Source organism: Oryx dammah, unplaced genomic scaffold, assembly GCF_014754425.2.
Source record: "Oryx dammah isolate SB20612 unplaced genomic scaffold, SCBI_Odam_1.1 HiC_scaffold_6, whole genome shotgun sequence".
NCBI lineage: Eukaryota > Metazoa > Chordata > Mammalia > Artiodactyla > Bovidae > Oryx > Oryx dammah.
The window spans coordinates 5,496,044-5,518,730 of NW_024070190.1; the positions used below are offsets into that span (position 1 = coordinate 5,496,044).

Consider the following 22,687-nt stretch of genomic DNA (forward strand, 5'->3'; position numbering starts at 1 on the left):
TTCTTTCCTTTCTTCTCAACATATTTGTTAGTTTTGTTTTCATTGCTTTATACCCCACTTGGCACCTTGCTTTAGTTTTGTTTTCCAGTTTGTGCTTTAGGTAGTTTTGTATCTAAGTGGTAGATATAAATGTTGATTTCCTTTGTTCACTGGGTCAATCTACTGTACCTTATTTTTGCTGGACTGCTTTGATTTTGCTTATGAGTATATACGTGTATATTCCATTATTTTAATTATTATTTGCCTGATTTCATAACAGCCATTTGTCTTGGGTTCATCTTTGCTTTCTTGTTTGGGGGAATTTGTTTTAATATCATTTAATGCCAAAACAGAACACTTGTGGAATCTTTGTTCCTGACCAGATATCAAGCCCTGAGCCTTTAGAGTGGGACCACTGACTCCAAGACTCTAGACTACCAGAGAACTAACTCTGCTGCTGCTGCTAAATCACTTCAGTTGTGTCTGACTCTGTGAGACCCCAGAGACGGCAGCCCACCAGGCTCCCCCATCCCTGGGATTCTCCAGGCAAGAACACTGGAGTGGGTTGCCATTTCCTTCTCCAATGCATGCAAGTGAAAAGTGAAAGGGAAGTTGCTCAGTCATGTCTGACTCTTAGCGACCTCATGGACTGTACCCTAACAGGCTCCTCTGTCCATGGGATTTGCCAGGCAAGAGTACTAGAGTGGGGTGCCATTGCCTTCTCCGGAGAACTAACTCTAGGTAGTATCAAATAGTGAGAACTCACACAAAGGAAACCACGTGAATACAGGACCTGGCTTCACCCAACCAGCAGTAGCACCCTGTGCAGGACGCCTCATCTAAACAACAAACAAAACAAAAATACAAACCCAATCATCAGCTGACAGGATCACCACCTCACTCAGCCTTGCCCATCAGGGGAAAAACAAGAAAACAAACAAACAAACAAACTCAGCAAAAATCTCATCCTATAGGAAGCTTATACAAACTACTGGATCAAACTTAGGAGAGCAAAAACCAAAAGGAAGAAAGAACTCAACCTTGAAGCCTGGGAAAAGGAGACCTAAAAAACAATTAGTTAAAAAGAATAATGAAAAGGCAGAGAAATGCTACACAAATCAGAGAACAAACTGGAAACACAGAAGTCCAAATAAATGAAGAGGAAATAGGCAAGCTACCTGAAAAATAATTCAGAATAATCATAGTAAAGATGATCAAAAACCTTGAAAACAAAATGGAGAAAATGCAAGAATCAATTAACAAAGACCTAGAAGAATTAAAGAATAAACATACATAGACAAACATCACAATTATTGAAATTAAAAATACTCTAGAAGGAATCAATAGCAGAATATCTGAAGCAGAAGAATGATTCAGTGAGCTGGAAGATAAAATGGTATAAATAACTTCTCAAGAGCAGAATAAAATTTAAAAAAATGAAGAGAATTGAGGATAGTCTCAAAGACCTCTGGGACAAAATCAAAAATGCCAACATTCAAATCACATAGGCCCCAAAAGAAGAAGAGAAAAAGAAAGGTATGAGAAAATTTTTGAAGAGATTATAGTTGAAAATTCCCCCAAAATGGAAAAGAAAATAGCCAATCAAGTCCAAGAGGTACAAAGAGTCCCATACAGGATAAACTCCTAGGAGAAATATGCCAAAACACATACGAATTAAACTAACAAAGACTAAACACAAAGAAAGAATATTTAAAGCAGCAAGGTAGAAGCAGCAAGTAAGCCAGAAAGAAAAACACCAATACAGTATACTATCAAATATATATGGAATTTAGAAAGATGGTAATGATAACCCTATATGTGAGACAGCAAAAGAGACACAGATGTATAGAACAGTCTTTTGGACTCTGTGGGAGAGGGCGATGGTGGGATGATTTGGGAGAATGACATTGAAACATGTATAATATCATATGTGAAATGAATCGCCAGTCCAGGTTTGATGCATGAGACAGGGTGCTCAGGGCTGGTGCACTGGGATGATCCAGAGGGATGAGATGGGGAGGTAAGTGAGAGGGGGGTTCAGGATGGGGAACACGTGTACACCCTTGGTGGATTCATGTCAATGTATGGCAGAACCACTACAATACTGTAAAGTAATTAGCCTCCAATTAAAATAAATAAATTTATATTTTAAAAAAAGAAGCAGCAAAAAAAAGATAAAGTTAAAGAAAGAGGGGCATAGAAGGAACCTACCTCAACATAGTAATGCCCATATATGATAAGCCTACAGCAAACATTATTCTCAATGGTAAAAATCTGAAAGCATTCCCCCTAACATCAGGAACAAGACAAGGGTGTGCACTTTCACCGCTAGTATTCAACATAGTTCTGGAAGTCCTAGCTACAGCAATCAGAGAAGAAAAGGAAATAGAAGGAATCCAGATTGGAAAAGAAGTAAAGTTCTCACTGTTTGTAGATGACATGATACTGTACGTAGAAAACCCTAAAGATAGTATCAGAAAGTTACTAGAGCTAATCAGTGAATTTAGCAAAGCTGTAGGATACAAAATCAGTACACAGAAATCACCTGCATTTCTATATATTAACAATGAAAAATCAGAAAGAGAAATTAAGGAATCAATCCTATTCACCACTGCAACAAAAAGAGTTAAATATCTAGGAATAAACTTACCTAAGGAGACAAAATAACTGTACACAGAAAATTATATAACACTGATGAAAGATGACATAAACAGATGAGAGATATTCCATGTTCCTGGGAAGGAAGAATCAACATTGTGAAAATGAGTATACTACCAAACATGCAACCCCTATCAAACGGCATTTTTCACAGAATTAGAACAAAAAACTTTCCAATTCATATGGAAACACCAAAGACCCTGAATAGCCAAAACAGTCTTGAGAAAGAAGAATGGAGCTGGAGGAATCATCCTTCTTGATTTCAGATTATACTGCAAAGCTACAGTCATCAAGACAGTATGGTACTCGCACAAAAACAGAAATATAGACCAACAGAACAAGATAGAAAGCCCAGAAATAAACCCATGCACCTATGGGTACCTTATTTTTTACAAAAGAGGCAAGAATATACAATGGGGCAAAGACAGCCTTTTCAATAAATGGGGCTGGGAAAACTGGACAGCTACACGTAAAAGAATGAAATTAGAACACTTCCTAACACCATACACAAAGATAAACTCAAAATGGATTAAAGACCTAAATGGAAGACCAGAAACTATAAAACTTAGAGGAAAACATAGGCAGAACACTCGGTGACATAAATCGAAGCAAGATCCTCTATGACCCACCTCCTAGAGTAATGGAAATAAAAACAAAAGTAAACAAGTGGGACCTGATTAAACTTATAAGGTTTTGCACAGCAAAGGAAACTACAAGCAAGGTGAAAAGACAACCCTCAGAATGGGAGAAAATAATAGCAAATGAAACAACTGACAAAGAATTAATTTCCAAAATATACAAACAGCTCATACAACTCAATGCCAGAAAAACCAAACAACCCAATCAAAAAGTGGGAAAAAGATCTAAACAGACATTTCTCCAAAGAAGACATACAGATGGCTAACAAACACATGAAAAGATGCTCCACATCGCTCATTCTCAGAGAAACGCAAATCAAAGTCACAATGAGATATCCCCTCACACCAGTCAGAACAACTATCATCAAAAAATGTACAAACAAAAAATGCCGGAGAGGGTGTGGAGAAAAGGGAACACTCTTGCACTGTTGGTGGGAATATAAATGGATACAGCCATTATGGAAGACAGTATGGAAATTCCCTACAAAACTAGGGATAAAACCACCATATGACCCAGCAATCCCACTCCTAGGCATATACCCTGAGGAAACCAAAATTGAAAGAGACACATGTACCCCATTGTTCACTGCAGCACTATTTACAATAGCCAGAACATGGAAGCAACCTAGATGTCCATCAATAGATGAATACATAAAGAAGTTGTAGAACAGATACACAATGGAATATTTCTCAGCCACAAAAGGGAACGCATTTGAGTCAATTCCGATGAGGTGGATGAACCTAGAACCTATTATACAGAGTAAGGTAAGGAAGAAAGATAAATATTGTATTCTAACGCATATATATGGAATCTACAAAAATAGTACTGAAGAATTTATTTACAGGGCAGCAATGGAGAAACAGACATAAAGAACAGACTTACGGACATGGGGAGACGGGAGGAAAGGGTGAGATGTATAGAAAGAGTAACATGGAAACTTACATTACTGTATATAAAATAGATAACCAACACGAATTTGCTTTATGGCTCAGGAAACAGGGGCTCTGTATCAACCTAGAGAGGTGGGATGGGGAGAGAGATGGGAGGGAGGTTCAAAAGGGAGGGGATATATGTATACCTATTACTGATTCATGTTGAGGTTTGACAGAAAACAACAAAATTTTGTAAAACATTTACCCTTCAATTAAAAAATAAATAAATTTTAAAAAATGTACCCAGTTACATCCTTACAAACTGACAATGAATTAAGCTCACACTGGGCTCTCCTGCCACAAGCAGCCTCTGCAGTGAATCTGTGTGTGTCAGAGGTGAACTCCAGGTAGGTTTTTCTCCAACTGGTTCCATCTGCCTTAGAATTAGTGGGTATTTCTCCCAGATTTTTGATTCAATTGTTTTTAAGTCTAATATCTCAGTGTTTTTATGAAGTTTTCATTTCATCTCAAGAAACACTGATCAGAAGCTCATCTCTGACCACAATGAGAATTCTTTAAAATCTTTAAAATATTCCAAGAATGAGTTTTAGTTTCTACGACAATTTATTGATGCTATATTACTCACATAGTCCATAAAGTGCTTCCTACTTAGGGGATTTCAATTATGTCATCCTTGTCCTTGTGAATCACCACCCCTTCCTAACTGGGCAGCAGCATCATTGTACTTTTAAAAAATAAATTATTTCCACACAGCTTACAAACTGTAATTTAGGAAACACTTCCATTCTGGCCAATATAATTATCTACTGAAAATATTAGACATTCAGTAGACAAATGTCTACTGCAAATTAGACATTTTCTTATAACTTCTATGAGAACTTTAACTATGCAATCGCTTATTCTTTATATATTGGGTATTCATACATCATTAGGGTATTTCCTTTCTGCCACACCTACCATGTATTTTGCTTTGCTCCAATGTATTGGGAAAAAAATAATTACATAACTAAAACACAAGGTTTTAAGCAACAAATATAAAATATTATTATTATATGCTCTATCCTAAACAACTGGTCTTTCTTTTACCTCCCTTTTGCTCAAAATTCTGTGAATATCACAATGAATGACAGAATAAAAGAGCAACAATGTTAATATTTATTTTCCAATAATTATGTTTTATTACTATAAATTTTATGAAAAGACTAAAAAGTATCTGATATTTATGCTTCATAAACTTGATTTTTAAGGTGAATGTTTCTCATATCATCCAGCATTTATCATATACTGACATTTTTATTATTCAAAAATTCTCACTTACATGAGAACAGTTCATCTGGAATATTGCAACTATTATGCATCATTAATACACTAATGCATTATTTATCATTGTGAATGATATTCTGAAATGAGAGTCAGTGAAGATAAAACATTGCTCTATCATGTTTCATTATGGGAAGAAATACTTTTAATTACAGTGATGTCATGGAAATTGGAAGAGACAGAATTCTTGATACTGTTCTACCCACCAGTAGGGAAAAATCAACAGTGTTATTTGATACAGTACAGTACATATAGAACAGTCATAGAAATAGAGAACCATTGGAGTGCTGGGCTGAAATAAATCTTAAAAGATCCTCTTACTGTATCTGCCCTGAGTCCACAAAACGAGTAACACCAGAAAGTCATGTGTGAAGCAACAAATCATTAAACAAGAATCCTGGTTTTTTTTTTTTACAAATTTTCTTTTTTTGAGGGACCACTACATTACTATTGATAAATGATTGGTCTAAGACAATCATTGGTCTCCTTTGAACTTAACGTAAATTTGAGTTTGTATGTGTGTATGTATGTGTACAAAAGCATCATTCTATAGATGTGGAAGTTTCAGTGTACCCTATAACTGGTCTAAATATATGAAGGCTGTGGATACACTGCTTTTATAACCCACTATTTTATAGATGTCTCTCATAAATTCATTGTGGGTAGTTTTTCCCTTGATTCATTTGAGACTCAGATATATTATCAAATCATCTGCAACTAGAAATGTAATATGCAAACTTAACTCTATATGCCTAATAACACTGGCTTGTTCCTCCAGCCCACACATGCATAGCAGAGATACTGAAACCGAGTATGCGTGTTTAACTTATATCCACCTCAAACCACTAGCATCTCCCCTGTAAATATAAGGTGCTGAGTTTTGAACTGAAGTGTGAGTATATGTGAGAGTGTGAATGTGTTTGTAAAATAAATGTTGAGGAGATATCCATCAATTCTGATTTTATTATTTTTTGAAAAACAGATTGTAAGTTTTGTAAAGTGATTTTCCCCTATTTTCAGAGATGTCAAAAGGATTTTTCTCCTGAGCTCTACAAATATGAAGAATTACACTAATTGAGTTTTTGGTATTGAGCCAATCTTAAATTCGTGGAATAAACCCCACTTGGTTATGATGTATATCTTAAGGCAGCACTGTTTTCTGTTAAAACATTTTACTTTGGATTTGTGTGTCAATATTCATATTTAAAATTATTATACAATTTTTCAAAATAATTTTTTAAGATTTTAGAATCCATGTTATACTTACTTAACAAAATAAATTTGAAATTTTCCCACTTTCCCTATCTTTGGAATAATTTAAGCTGCATAGTTAAATTGGGGTTTATCTAATCCTGGTGCATTTTTTATCAGGAAATTCTTTTATTTATGACAATTAGTCTGTTAAGGCTTTCTGTAGTGTATTTAATTTTTCTACAGAATGATTCATTTCATGAAGATTTCTAAATCTAGTTGCATATAATTGAGCAAATGGTCCTTTAGGATTTAATTTACTAAATTTATACAAAATTTTGACTGTTCCCCCTTTCATATCCTTATGTAACCTCTAATGTTTTAATATTTGTACTTTCTCTGTTGATTTTCAAGAAATCAATTTTAAATTAATTCATTTTTATCTTTATTAATCCTATCCTATTGCTTTTTCTTCTTTACTTTGCTCTTCTAGTTTTTATCTGCTTAGTTCATTTTATTTTCTTTTTAATTTTTATTAACATGTGTTAGATGCTAAAAGTTTTCTCCTGGTAACCTTCTTAGATATGCCCACACATTCTAAAATATCATGTATTCATTTTTACTATATTCAAGAAATTCTTCCATTTTAGTTTATTTTTCCTTTGACCTAACATTTATTTAATAGTGTGCTTTGCAATTTTCAAGTAGAAGGAACTTTTATAAAAGTCCCTTTGGGAGCTTTTTTTTAATTTTTAGTTTTGTTTTTAAAGGTCCTGTTTGTTTTATTGCTGTTCTTTGGAATTGACTGAGCTTTTCTTTGTGGGCTAAAATGTGGTCAATATTCTTTAATGTTGTATCATGTTTTGATATGGAAGTGTCATGTTGGTCTCATAAATAAGTTAGGAAATATTCCTTCTGCATCAATCAACTGAAGAAGATTATAAAGAATTAGTATAGTGTCTTCCTTAAATGTCTGATAGAATTCACCAGTGAATAATCCACTGGGCCCGATGCTTTCTGTCTGGAAAATTATTGAATAAATGCATATAAATATATCTGGATACAGTATTGCTATTATTATTTTCAAAGATCTGCTAGGGAAATTAAGAACAAGAAAAATAAAACTTTTTATTTTCACTTATTCATTCTCTGATCCTCTTCCTTTCTTGCTAAAAATCTGAGTTGCTGACCTGTATATTTTCCTTATTACTAAAGAACTCATTTAACATTTTTTACAAAGCAGGTCTATTGGCAAAAAAAAACTCCCTGAATTTGTCTGTCTGAGAAACTCTTCATCTAATCTTCACTTTTGATGAGTAGTTTTGCAGGATACTGAATTCTAGGTTGGTAGAGTGTTGTTGTTTTCCCTCAACACTAAATATTTCACTTCTGTCTCTTCTTGTTTCCAATGGTGTTTTGAGAAGTTGAGTGTAATATTTATCTTTGCTCCTCTATAGGGACATCTGGCATCTCTCTGGACTTTTTAATTTTCTGTACATTGAAAATGATACACCTATATGTAGGGGTTTTTCATTTATTCTGCTTATTATTCTCTGAACTTCCTGTATCTGTGGCTGTCTGAAATTAATTTGCCTAAATCATCAGTCTTTATTATTTCATATATTTCTTCTATTCCTTTCTTCATGATCCTAGAGAACTTCTGTAGTTGCCCTATAGTTCTTAGATACTCTATTCTGTTTGGTTGTTCTTTCAGTAATTTTTCTTTTTGTTACCAGTCTTGCAGGCTTCTTTTGAAGTACTCTCAAGCTCAGAAATTGTTTGCTCGGCAAATTCCCATTTATTCATAAGCCTATCAAAGGCATTCTTGATTTTGGTTCCAATGTCTTGGATCTCCAGCATTTCTTTTCCATCATTTCCTGGAATTTCCACCTCTCTGCTTACATTGCCCATCTGTCCTTGCAGGCTATTTACCTTATCCATTGGAACCATTAGCACAGTAATCATGTTTCTTATAAATCCCTGGTTTAACAGTTGTAAGGCTGATGGATAGATATTACGCTGTTCCTTATCCTCTCTCTGACACAGAAAATTACATTGATATACATAAAGTAAAATTGTAAATGATTATATAAATAAATGTAATTAGATTGCTCTACTTATATAGTATATATAAACTATACATGATTATTTATAAATTATACATGGTTATATACAAATTATGTATGATTATTATATAATTATATTCATATATATAACTCTGTGTGTGTGTGTAGTTAAAAAGCAAAGAGACAAATAAGGAGCAGAATTAAGTCTACAGGCAACAAATAAACAGATAAAGATTGAAACGACCTTGCTTGTATCCTGAGGCAAGGAGGGTGGGACAGTATAGCTTTTGTAACTTCATGGTCCTATACCAACTTGTTCTGCTGTTTTCACCCATTGGTCAAAGCAAGGACTTTTTGATACAAGATCTATTGGTTGTCTCCCTGCCCTACTTTTACCTGGCCCTTCTCTATCCTTTGCACCATCAACCTCGCTCCATCTGAACTGGATTCCCAACAATTTTCCCTCAGAGGAGGACTCGGTCATTGGAAGAGCCTTACTGGTTAGTTTCACAAGTCTACAGGCCAAGATTGCTCTAGAAACATCCCTTCTTATCACAATTCCTTTGCTTCTTTCTAGTTTTAGCTGCCAATTTCACGTAGCCCCCCATGATTTCTAGTTAATACTTATTACCAGTTTCCAAAGATGGCAGAAATCATGTTGCCTTCCCTGTACTTCCTCCTCTTCACTTACTGACACCAGATTTGGGATAACTTGTCACCTAGGTTTTCTTAGATATTATATTGTCTGTGGGTTTCATGTTTTGCCATCAGCATAGGTCTGTTTTTATGGAGAGATTCAAAGAGAGTAACAACTATGCCTCTTTAATAACTCCTATTTTCTCGATAAACTTTTAATAATAATAAGGTGGGTATCTCTGAAAATCACAAAAATACAGAAACAAAAATGTCTTTCATATAAAGAGTACACAGTAAGTATCCATAATTATGAATTACAAATAACCAATTAAACATATCAGATATATATTTACATTTTTTGCAAGAAAATCTATGCTGGAATTATGAAACATTCTCTTTCAGGAAGAGATTAGCCTGAATAAGTATCCTAGGAGACTGAAACAGTCTTTTGAAAAAGTAAGTCTTGCATTTGATTAGAAGATTCTGTAGCTTAAGATATTTCTGGGATCATTTCCAGGAACACATACATAATTTAAAGTGACTGACCACTCAATGCTAACAATAATTCTGTTCTCCCAACCTTTATAATAAATGCAGGAGAACCAATTTGAGAGGTAAAAAAAGGCAATCTCTCATTTTCTACCAATGAATGTCAAATTCAAATGCATCTGCATGAAACATATCAGTATCTAAGTTTGATAGTTTAAACATGAAATGAAATCTACAGCTTTGACTCTTTGTTATTATAGAAAATTAGAAGTGTATTTTATAAAAGTATGTCCTAAGACTAGTGGTTCCCTTTCAAATTTAATAATCTATTAAATATTATAACTCACTTACTTCTGCTTTGTAATAAGAAATAAGAGCATAAATGATCTATACCCAGGGTCCTCAGAGAATTCAGGAGCTGCTACATGTAGCTGGGAGTATACATACTTACAAATTCAGGGAGAGAAGGTGCTGTGGATATTACACAGAATTAAGCCCAACTGACAATATAATAGCAACATAAACAAATCATTTGAGAAAAACAGTCCATAAGAGGGACTGTTGTAGATAGACTTTGAAGGACAAGCAGTATTTCACCAGCAGGAAAACTAAAGGAAGGATATACAATTTAGTGAGAACAAAGTAAAACGGAAGTATGAAAAAAAGCAAAGCAATACTGACATAGAAGGGAATTGTCAAGTAATCTGAGTAGGGGAAAGAAAAGAGGATGTATGCTGTAAGAAATTTAAAAAAAAGTTCAGATCAGTTTACTAGACTTCAACTGCTATTTTAGTCTATGCTTGATAAACAATTTCAGTATCTATCTCATCCTAAACACAAATTTTCAGATAAACCAAAAAGAATAAGGGAGCACAACAAGAACAAAAAAAATGGCTGAAATGGTCAGTGCACTACATCATCAGTTACAACTAATAGCCAAGTAGCCCTTGATGTACATAACTGTGTAAGTTTTTGCTGAAGTATCAGTGATTACAGTATTATATTTGTTTCAGGTACACTAACAGTATATTTGGCGGCAGTGAGGAGATACCCCTCATCCAAGGTAAGGAGCAGCGGCTGCACTTTGCTGGAGCAGTTGTGAAGAGATACCCCACATCCAAGGTAAGAGAAACCCAAGTAAGATGGTAGGTGTTGCAAGAGGGCATCAGAGGGCAGACACACTGAAACCATAATCACAGAAAACTAGTCAGTCTAATCACACTAGGACCACAGCCTTGTCTAACGCAATGAAACTAAGCCATGCCCTGTGGGGCCACCCAAGATGGGCAGGTCATGGTGGAGAGGTCTGAAAGAATGTGGTCCACTGGAGAAGGGAATGGCGAACCACTTCAGTATTCTTGCCTTGAGAACCCCATGAACAGTAGGAAAAAGCTAAATGATAGGATACTGAAAGAGGAACTCCCCAGCTTGGTAGGTGCCCAATATGCTACTGGAGATCAGTGGAGAACTAACTCCAGAAAGAAAGAAGGGATGGAGCCAGAGCAAAAACAATACCCAGCTGTGGTTGTGACTGGTGATAGAAGCAAGGTCCGATGCTGTAAAGAGCAATATTGCATAGGAACCTGGAATGTTAGGTCCATGAATCAAGGCAATTTGGAAGTGGTCAAACAGGAGATGGCAATAGTGAACGTTGACATTCTAGGAATCAGAGAACTAAAATGGACTGGAATGGGTGAATTTAACTCAGATGACCATTCTATCTACTACTGTGGGCAGGAATCTCTTAGAAGAAATGGAGTAGCCATCATGGTCAACAAAAGAGTCTGAAATGCAGTACTTGGATGCAATCTCAAAAACGACAGAATGATTTCTGTTCATTTCCAAGGCAAACCATTCAATATCACAGTAATCCAAGTCTATGCCCCAACCAGTAACACTGAAGAAGATGAAGTTGAATAGTTCTATGAAGACCTACAAGACCTTTTGGAACTAACTCCCAAAAAAGATGTCCTTTTCATTATAGGGGACTGGAATGCAAAAGTAGGAAGTCAAGAAACACCTGGAATAACAGGGAAATTTGGCCTTGGAATACAGAAAGAAGCAGGGCAAAGGTTAATAGAGTTTTGCAAAGAGAACACACTGGTCATAGCAAACACCCTCTTCCAACAACAAAAGAGAAGACTCTACACATGGACATCACCAGATGGTCAACACCAAAATCAGATTGATTCTATTCGTTGCAGCCAAAGACAGAGAAGCTCTATACAGTCAGCAAAACAAGACCAAGAGCTGACTGTGGCTCAGATCATGAGCTCCTTATTGTCAAATTCAGACTTGAATTGAAGAAAGTAGGGAAAACCACTAGACCATTCAGGTATGACCTAAATCAAACCCCTTGTGGCTATACAGTGGAAGTGAGAAATAGATGTAAGGGACTAGATCTGATAGATAAGAGTGCCTGATGAAATATGGACGGAGGTTCATGACATTGTACAGGAGACAGGGATCAAGACCATCCCCATGGAAAAGAAATGCAAAAAAGCAAAATGGCTGGCTGGGGAGGGCTTACAAATAGCTGTGAGTGAACTCCAGGAGTTGGTGATGGACAGGGAGGCCTGGCGTGCTGCGATTCATGGGGTCACAAAGAGTCGGACACGACTGAGCGACTGAACTGAACAGAGTATATTAAATAGAATGTTCTGCTTATGTTCACTTCTAGGATTTTATGGCTTCAGGTCTAAGATTTAGCTCTTTTATCCATTTTGAATTTATTTTGTATATGGTGTATGGAAACATTCTAATCTCATTCTTTTACAAGTAACTGTCCAGTAGTCCCAGCACCACTTATTGAAGAGACTGTTTTTAATCCATTGTATATTCTTATCTCATTTGTCATAGACTACTTGACAGTAGGTGCCTGGCTTTATTTGTGGGCTCTCTATTCTGTTCCATGATGCTACTGCTGCTGCTAAGTCGCTTCGGTCGTGTCTGACTCTGTGCGACCCCAGAGACAGCAGCCCACCAGGCTCCCCCGTCCCTGGGATTCTGCAGGCAAGAACACTGGAGTGGGTTGCCATTTCCTTCTCCAATGCATGAAACTGAAAAGTGAAAGTGAAGTCACTCAGTCATGTCCTACTGCTAGCGACCCCATAGACTGCAGCCTACCAGGCTCCTCCATCCATGGGATTTGCCAGGCAACAGTACTGGAGTGGATTGCCATTGCCTTCTCTGATTCTGTTCCATAGATCTATGTATTTCTTTTTATGCCAGCACCACGTTGTTTTGATTACTAAAGCTTTGTAGTATAGTCTGAAGTCAGGAGCATAATACCGCCAGCTTCATTCTTTTTTCTCAAAACTGCTTTGGCAATTCAGGGCTCTTTGTGTTTCCATATACATTTTAGGATTATTTTTTCTAGCTCTGTGATAAATGTCATGGGTATGTGACAGGGATTCAGTTCAGTTGCTCAGTCGTGTCCGACTCTTTGCGACTCCCATGGACTGCAGCACACCAGGCCTCCCTGTCTATCACCAACTCCCGGAGTTTAGTCAAACTCATGTCCATTGAGACAGTGATGCCATCCAACAATCTTATCCTCTGTTGTCCCCTTCTCCTCCTACCTTCAATCTTTCCCAGCATCACGTGGCCAAAGTATTGAAGTGTCAGTTTCAGCATCAGTCCTTCCAATGAATATTTAGGACTGATTTCCTTTAGGATTGACTGGTTAGATCTCCTTTCAGTCCAAGGGACTCTCAAGAGTCTTCTCCAACACCACAGTTCAAAAGCATCAACTTTTTGGCACTCAGCTTTCTTTATACTCCGACTCTCACATCCATACATGCTGCTGCTGCTGTTGCTAAGTCGCTTCAGTCATGTCCAACATGACCACTGGAAAAACCATAGCCTTGACTAGATGGACTTTTGTGGGCAAAGTAATGTCTCTGCTTTTTAATATGTTGTCTAGGTTGGTCATAACTTTCCTTCCAAGGAGTAAGCGTCTTTTAATTTCATGGTTGCAGTCACCATCTGCAGTGATTTTGGAGCCCAAGAAAATAAAGTCTGTCACTGTTTCCATTGTTTCCCCATCTATTTGCCATGAAGTGACGAGACCAGATGCCATGTAGATTGCTTTAGGTAGTAGAGACATTTACCAATATTATTTCTTCCAATTTATGAATGAAATATATTTCTTTGTATCATCTTCAATTTCCTTCAACAAATTTTTATAGTTTTCATTGCAAAGGTCTTTCACCTCCTTAGTTTATTCCTGGGTATTTTATAATTTTTGATGCAATTTTAGAGAGGATTCTTTCTGTGTCTTCTGTTTCTGACACTTCATCATTAGCAAACAGTAAGCAGGGCTGGAGTGTTCACTGGGCTCAGGCCGTGGCATGCAATAGAGAAGGTGAGGGAAACCAAGCAGCCATCTCTGCAGTTTTCAATCTGCCCTCTCCACCCTGCTTTAGGAGCAAGCTAGTGCAGGCCCACAGCTCACAAGCAAAATCCGGGCTTCCCATAGCCCTCCTGTGAGTCCCACCAGCTCTCCAACCAGCAAAGGAGTTCAAGTTCCTTTGCCAGACCCCTGGGCTGGATCACCCAACATGTGGCTGGAAGTGCTCACTCCCCAGGACAAATCTCCACCTGTATCGTTTCTCTTTTCCTCTGAGTCCCCTTCCAAAGGCACAGGTCTCAACCTGATCACTTCTCTTCCCTTCATACAAGATTCCATATGGATCTTCTTACATCTTTGGTTGTACAGGACCCTTTGAGCCAGTTTCTAGTTAGTTTTCAGTGAGAAATGTTCCACATGTAAAGGTATTTTTGATGTGCTTGTCAGGAGAGGTGAGCTCTACCTCCTTCTACTCCATACTCCATCTTGATTGATCTCAACATTAACTGAATGCCTAGCCTATTTCAGTGCCTTGACTACTACATAACACATCTGCTAGAGAATCGGGAGAATTCATTTTTAGTACTGGAAATCAGCTCTTATATTAAAGACCAAGGCAATGACAGCCAGTACAGTGAAAAACCAAAACCTAGCTAACTGGCCTGCCTGGTTCTAGCCACTACAAAATATCAGAAACCACAAGGAAAGTCCTAAATATTAAATTCTTGACATGCTTTCTAGAATAGAAGAATATTTTTCACAACTGGATATCTAGCACAGTAATTTTCACAAAGAGAATGCTCAATAAACATTTGTCAAATTAAAAATAAATCAAGGCAGGACTGTAAAATGCATAATGTTATGTCACCCATCATTGTAATATTGGAAACATGACTTGGCACTAAATTAGTTTAATAAATCATATATAGACATTGTTCACAGAATAATCAAAGGGGTACTGTGTCATTAAGAATCAGGGATTCAGGTTTCCCGGGCTTGGAACGGAAACTAGGTCTGTGGCTGGGGGGCTTGGGCTGGTGCGGTTCCTGGGCGATGGCGATTTCCGAGTGCATGCCAGTGGCCGGTAGGGGACTGGGGAGCCCGGGTCTGTGGCTGGGCTTCTTGGGGGGCGGTTGTGGCATCTCAGCCGAGTTCATCTGTTTGGGGGGGGGGGGGGCGCACATCCAGGTGGTGGTGAGATGCAGACGATTTAATTTGGCAGAGCAGAAAGCTAATGCCCATTCGGTAGTAGAATGTGATCATGTGTGGAAGGAAGTTAGTGTTCAAACTGGAGGACCGGAGGACAAAAGCTCAAGGAAAACATACACTTTTGATATGGTTTTTGGAGCAAATACTAAACAAACTGACGTTTCCTGAAGTAGTGTTTGTCCAATTCTGGATGAAGTTATTATGGGCAATAATTGTACTATTTTTGCATATGGCCAAACCAGCACTGGAAAAACCTTTACAATGGAAGGTGAAAGTTCCCCTAATGAAAAGTATACTTGGGAACAGGATCCTTTGGCTGGTATACCATGTACTCTTCATCAGATTTTTGAGAAACTTACCGATAATGGTACTGAATTTTCAGCGAAAGTGTCGCTATTGGAAATCTATAATGAAGAGCTCTTTGATCTCCTTAATCCGTCTTTGGATGTTTCTGACAGACTGCAGATGTTTGATGATCCCCGTAACAAGAGGGGAGTGATAATCAAAGGTTTAGAAGAAATTACAGTACACAACAAGGATCAAGTCTATCAAACTTCAGAGAAGGGGGCAGCAAAAAGGACAGCCTCAGCAACTTTGATGAGTGTGTACTCTAGTGGATCCCACTCAGTTTTCTCTGTTAAAATACAGATGAAAGAAACTACAGCTGATGGAGAGGAGCTTGTTAAAACTGGAAAGTTGAACTTGGTTGATCTTGCAGGCAGTGAGAACACTGGCTGTTCTGGAGCAAGCAGTTGACAAGAGAGCTTGGGAAGCTGGAAATATCAATCAGTCCCTGTTGACTCTGGGAAGGGTTATTACTGCTCTTGTAGAAAGAACACCTCATGTTCCTTATTGAGAATCTAAACTGACTAGAATCCTCCAGGACTCTCTTGGAGGATGTACAAGAACATCTATCATTGCAACAGTTTCTCCTGCATCTCTCAATCTGGAGGAAACTCTGAGTACATTGGAATATGCTCACAGAGCAAAAAATATACTCAATAAGCCTGAGGTTAACCAGAAACTAACCAAGAAAGTTCTGATTAAGGAATATACAGAAGAGATAGAGCGTCTGAAACAGGATCTTGCTGCAACTCGTGAAAAAAATGGAGTGTACATTTCTGAAGAAAATTTTAGAGCTATGAGTGGAAAACTAACTGTTCAAGAGGAAGAAATTGTAGAATTGGTTGAAAAAACTGCTGCTGTTGAGGAAGAGCTAAATACGGTTACAGAATTGTTTATGGGTAGTGAAAATGAACTTAACCAGCACAAATCTGACCTGCTAAGTAAGACACAGGAACTTGAAACCACTCAAAGACATTTGCAGGAAATGAAATTACAGCTTGTTGAAGAAGAATGTATCACCTCAGCTTTGGAAACTGCTGAAGGGAGGAGGAGAAGGCAATGGCACCCCACTCCAGTGTTCTTGCCTGGAGAATCCCATGGATAGAGGAGCCTGGTGGGCTGCCGTCTATGGGGTCGCACAGAGTCAGACATGACTGAAGCGACTTAGCAGCAGCAGCAGCAGCAGAGGAGAGACTTCATGATCCTGCCAACAGGTTGCTTAACACAGCTGAAGAAACTACAAAAGATGTATTTGGTCTCCATTCTAAACTGGATCGTAAGAAGGTAGTTGATCAGCATAACGCAGAAGCTCAAGACGTTTTTGGCAAAAACTTGAATAGTCTGTTTAATAATATGGAAGAATTAATTAAGGATGGCAGCATGAAACAAAAGGCCATGCTAGAAGTTCATGAGACCTCGTTTGGTACCCTGCTGACTTCCAGTGTCTCTGCATTAGACACTATTACTGCAGCAGCACTTGGATCTCTCACATCGATTCCAGACAATGTGTCTACACTTGTTTCTCAGATGTCCAATATGATATTGAAAGAACAGTAGTTAGCAGCAAAGTAAAACTGTACTTCAGGAATTGATTAACACAGGAAGCTATGAAACAGGAAAGTCTGGTTCCTTCAGAAAATTGCAAACAAAATCCCTCTTCCCGGACTGCGCAGGAAGGAGCCCGGCAGCAAAGCCCAGGGCTCGGAACCCTGCAAGCTCCCTCTACCTGAGTCTTGCCACCACCTGGATGTTCTTCCCCTTTCCGTCAGATGGCTGGATGGCATCACCTATTCAATGGACATGAGTTTGAGTGAACTCTGGGAATTGGTGATGGACAGGAAGGCCTGGCGTGCTGTGATTCATGGGGTCACAAAGAGTCGGACACAACTGAGCGACTGAACTGAACTGAAGATAGTGCTGTGGAAGCACAGAAAAGAGAGGTCCAAAGCAAGCCCCTTTTTCGGAGGAAGCATCCAGAATTGTCTTGAAGAATAATTAGGAAATGTTAAGGCTACCACAGGTACTAAATCGTGATGAAAAAGACAATGAAATGTTACTTTAGGACTATGAATTTATCCTTTGAGTGATGAGAACTCGTCCTCGCCAAATGATTCCAAGCAAGAAGCAAGTTCAGATTTGATTTTCCGACCACAGTCCTGCAGCAGCTGTTGCAGGCTCAATCTACGTGGCTCAGCATCCCACACAGGCTTCTCAAGGAGGTTGTGCAAACACCCAAGGCCGTCAGCCTACAGCTCCCTGCAGGTGACGCTACCCAGCTTCTCTCGTGCTCAGTGACTGCCTGCTTCCATAGGAGTAGTACTCTGGGCATTTTGGCAGTGTTTACGGTTACTCAACCTGATTAGATGTGAGTCACAGACCCAGGGAATAAAGAATCATGGGCCTGTGCTAAAAAAAAAAAAAAAAGAATCAGGGATTCAAATCAAAAGACTGAGGTATTAAGTGTGAAAATTTGCCATTATCAATGCTGTGGCATCAAGTCACAGGAAGCCTCTGGTCTAATACCTGTCGTCTCTCAGCCATCCATGCCCTCAAGTGTACAGTGAATAGAAGAGCAATAACTATGCATAACATACTCTTATTGTGACAATCAGATGCGATCATGCATGTCAAATGACTCTGTAAACTAAAAAGAGCTCCCCAAAGACTGTTTTCTGATTGACTGTCTACCTGCAGAGATATCTGCCTTTCCTCTCTTTCCTTTATTCTATACACTCTGATCTATCAGCACACCCTCTAAATCCTCCAAGCATATTCCCAACCCCTCACTAAGTTTCCTCACCATCATTGCTTCTAATCAGCAGACCCAGCAGTTGCCCTGCAAACTTCTGCAGGCACCTTCCACTGCTCTCCATGCTTTTAATCTTAATCTTTCCACATTCTCTAATCCAGTGGTCCCCAACCTTTTTGGCACCTGGGACCGGTCTCATGGAAGACAATTTTTCCACCAACGAAGGGGCAGGGATGGTTCAGGTGGTAATGCAGGCAATGAGGAGGGGTAGATGAAGCTTAGCTATCTCTCCCACCACTCACCTCTTGCAGTGAGGCCCAGTTTCCTAAGAGGCCACAGACTGGTCTACAGACCACGTGTTGGTGACCCCTGCTCAAATCCACAAAAATGTCAAATCAATCTTTTAAATATTACATAGAATTGCATTGTTCACCTGATCCAATGGCCTCCTTTCTTAGTAGGAAAGAGTATCAACTATGGGGTTGGCCAATAAGTTTGTCTGGGTTTTCCCATAAGATGGGAAGATAAAAACCCAAACCTTTTGGTCAATCCAATACTACCAAGGGCTGGTAGGCCCTTCACCTCCCCTAACTAGTGACCCCATTCATGGTACCAGAGCTGCAATGCCTATTGGTCCTTCCTTCAAGAGATTGTAAGCATATTCCTAATGAGGGGCCATTGCATTGCCTGGTCCCTCTTTACAGAATGGTCAGGAACTTACTACTTCTCCCTTTCTCACTTCATTCAGCTGAAACGTCACTGTCTCAGAATGCCCTTCCCTCCATATTCTTTGCAAAAGGGTGAGTCCTTACCTCAGCACTCTCCACCCTGTCACTCTGCTTTTCTTCAGAGCCCTTATTGGTTCTGAAATTATTAACATGTTTACTTATCCCCTGGGACATAAATAGCATGGGAGCAAAAAGACTGTTCCTGCTAACAACTGCATCTGAGTTATTTACATGGATTAGGGGCTCAATTGAAATGGGCTTAATGGATACTGAAAAGACTGTTCAATTTCCTTTAGTTGATGTGTTCCGCAGAAAACAGAAGTGTGCCCATAAATAACTTCAACACCACTAGTAAAACCTGAATATTTGAATGGCCTGAAAAGGCTTTATCTCACCTTGGAATTCGAAGTGGACTCCAAGAAGCAAAGTCTGTTGCCAAATCCTTCTGCCGCCAAACATAGTTTCTGTTGTTCTTTGTGGATGGTCGCGGTACACTGTAGGACCACTTCATCATCCTGCAAAAGGGAGAAAAAGAGGAAAACAGTGAAATTTAGCATGACTCAGCCTAAATCAGATCTCAAAGTGCATTTTGAAAATCAGAGCAAAATGAATCTAAGAACTGTCCTTCCCAAATCCATACAATCAAGTCCTAGAGCATTTTTATTTACCAAAAAAAGATAACTGGGTGGCGGGAGTCAGAAAAGGTTACTACCATTGAAGAAAATTAACAGCTTTTTGCAATCGACAGAGGCAATCTGAATAGAAAATGGTAAAATACAGGCTTTCTATGTTCAAGTTCTTACACACTGCTTTAAATCATCAAAATTATCAAGAAATGGTCTGACATATTCCTAGGACATCAAGTATCATCAAAAACAGAACAGAGTCTACTAGCAGGCTCACAATCACATTGTTCCAAAACTGACTCAGGAAAACAGGTCAATAACAGAGCTTCTAGGTTCAAATCAACCCCAAAAAATCATCTTAGTTCATCTGTGGCAACTTGATCAACTGCCAGTTCATCAACTGGCAACATGATCATCTGTGAAATAATCCTGGATTGCTTAAAAATGTACAGAGAGGTAATTTGTTAGTTCAATCCTCTGAGATCCAACACTTGGTTTCCAATCAATTAAGTTCACAGAATTAGAGGGAAAACTGTACAAGGGAAGGATGCGCCACAGGATGACTCAGTACAGGCAGTATGAGCACAGCAAGAAGCATGGGCTTTAGAATTTGCAAGAGCTGGGTTCCTATTCCAGTGCTGCCATCGACAAAGTGAGGAGAGAAGTGAGATAAACTTACACAGTGACTGACATACAAAAGGCCCTACATCAACAAGAAATGGGAGATGGCATTATCATTTTTAAACAAAATATCTCAATTTAACACCTAAAAAGTCTAACCATTTATATTTGTATTTATATTTTGATATTTCAGTCTCAAAGAAACAGTATACCTAACAGGGAAGTAAAAAGAAACAAATATACTCATCAACCCTTTTAATTAGAATCAAGGTGAAAAGGGAGTATGAGTACACACTAGGAGACCCATGGTAGAACGGTAGAGAAGAGGTAATGTGACAAATATTTAAAAGCAGAAAACAAGCACTTTTGGTTAACCTGAGGAAAATGCTATATCCATTGGGAAAGTACAGCTCTAATTTAAAAACCTTTCTCAATGCCATGTACTTGCTCTATTTCCTGCGTGGTAGCAGCAGTACCTAATAGCTGGCTTATAGCATCGGTCATAGCCAAGTCCAATCTCTTAATAATTACCTTCCAACTATCCCCCCAGTGCTCATTAATTTCCAGTGAGCATTCAATTGTTGCATTTCAAAAGTCAATTGCTTTAAAAAAAAAAAGCCTTATTTTCATATAATGAGTACATCTGAAGATGTACTATAGCTATAATAAAAAATAATGAAGTATCGTTGTTGCTTATATAATCTGCAAGATCAAAGATACATTGTGTTTGCCAAATAGATGGTGTTAATAACAAAGTGCTGAATTGTGCTGATGTGTTCAATGCCTTCCCAAATCCCCAATGTCTTTGCTATCGTGTCTTACTGCCTCTGTGGAGTGAACTCCAGCATGGAAACTACACTCTTGGGTAAGACAGACTTCTTTGGATACTAGAGGTGATCTAAATACCAGTTAGGGGTCTTCCCTGGTGGTCCAATGGTTAAGTATCCACCTTCCAATGCAAGGGATACAGGTTTCATCCCTGGTGGGAAAACTAAGATCCCACATGTCACAGGCAACTAAGCCTCTGTGCTACAATTAGAGAGGCCCACAAGAAGGACTTTAAGAAGGCCTGCAAGAAGGAAAGTCTGTGAGCCTCAACAAAGAGCCCATGCAGTCAGAAATCTCTAATAAATACCACTTAGTAAGTAATTACTGCAGTGGACTAATTAAAGACATTTTAGGAATGAGAGTAAGAAAACAAGGTACAGGGCAAGTAAGAATAAACAGTGCTACCCAGTAAGCTCCAAAAGAAGAGAAGGCACATCACATTTACCAAAAATACAGCGTATACCAGTCCTGGCATTAATTTAATCCTCCCAATATTCCAGCAATATACTGATCATTCCTACAAAGAGTTGAGGAAAACGAGGCTCAAAGTAACCTGCCACTCACAAAGGGCTGATCATACTTATTTCCAAGAATTGGTGATGAAACCTAATTTATCTGAAAGTCCTCGGCCCCACATTGGTTCTAGAGGCTCAAGTGACTTCTTCTACCTCTGTTATCTAAAGACGTACTTCTCTATCTTTAACATGCATCCTCTCACTCGTGGGTCTTGGGTAGATTCTGCATTTCTAACAAGTGCTGAAATATGAGGGAGATTCAGAATGGATCCCGGAAAGGACACTGATCCCAGAAAAGATGTGATAAGCCTTTTATAGGAGTTTAGAGGCAATCAGTAACAGTCGAATGTTAAAATACATCATGGATTTTGGACAGAACTAGAAATGAGAGCACATGTAGAGATGCTCATTAGTATGTGGCACAAACCAGCTTATATAAGAGAAAGGAGCAAAGTACTGAACTACTCCATCAAACCAATAAAACCAGCTCACTGTGCAGTTTCCTTCCAATTTAGTACCTCAACATTGTGTGATGAAGCACCTAGTCATGAAATAACATTGAATTCAGGGAGCTCCACCACCCCACCAACAAAACAGTCTGTGACTACAACTTTCTACCACGATCCCACCTTGATGGATAGAACCCAGCTTGACACACACAATAAGATTTTCTCCAGTTTATCTGGGAGCTGTTTCTATTTTAATTCCTGTAAGCAAAGCGTTCCTTTTTCACAAAAAGTAAAATATACTGAGCATTGATGGACCAAAGACCAATTCACAAACACCTTCAAAGTCCCTTTAATTAACCCATCATTCATCTCAAAGCACGGTTTTTCTCCAGAAT

At 38.5% G+C, this 22,687-nt stretch overlaps 1 protein-coding gene across 1 annotated transcript in view; it reads right to left on the reverse strand.

Moving 5' to 3' along the window:
* LOC120865404 (ryanodine receptor 2-like) overlaps positions 1–22,687 on the reverse strand; it is an 803,227-nt gene that overhangs the window by 563,571 nt on the left and 216,969 nt on the right. The window contains exon 2 of the mRNA XM_040242681.1: positions 19,649–19,768. Coding sequence (XP_040098615.1) covers positions 19,649–19,768 — 120 coding nt within the window. The remainder of the gene's footprint in view (positions 1–19,648; positions 19,769–22,687) is intronic.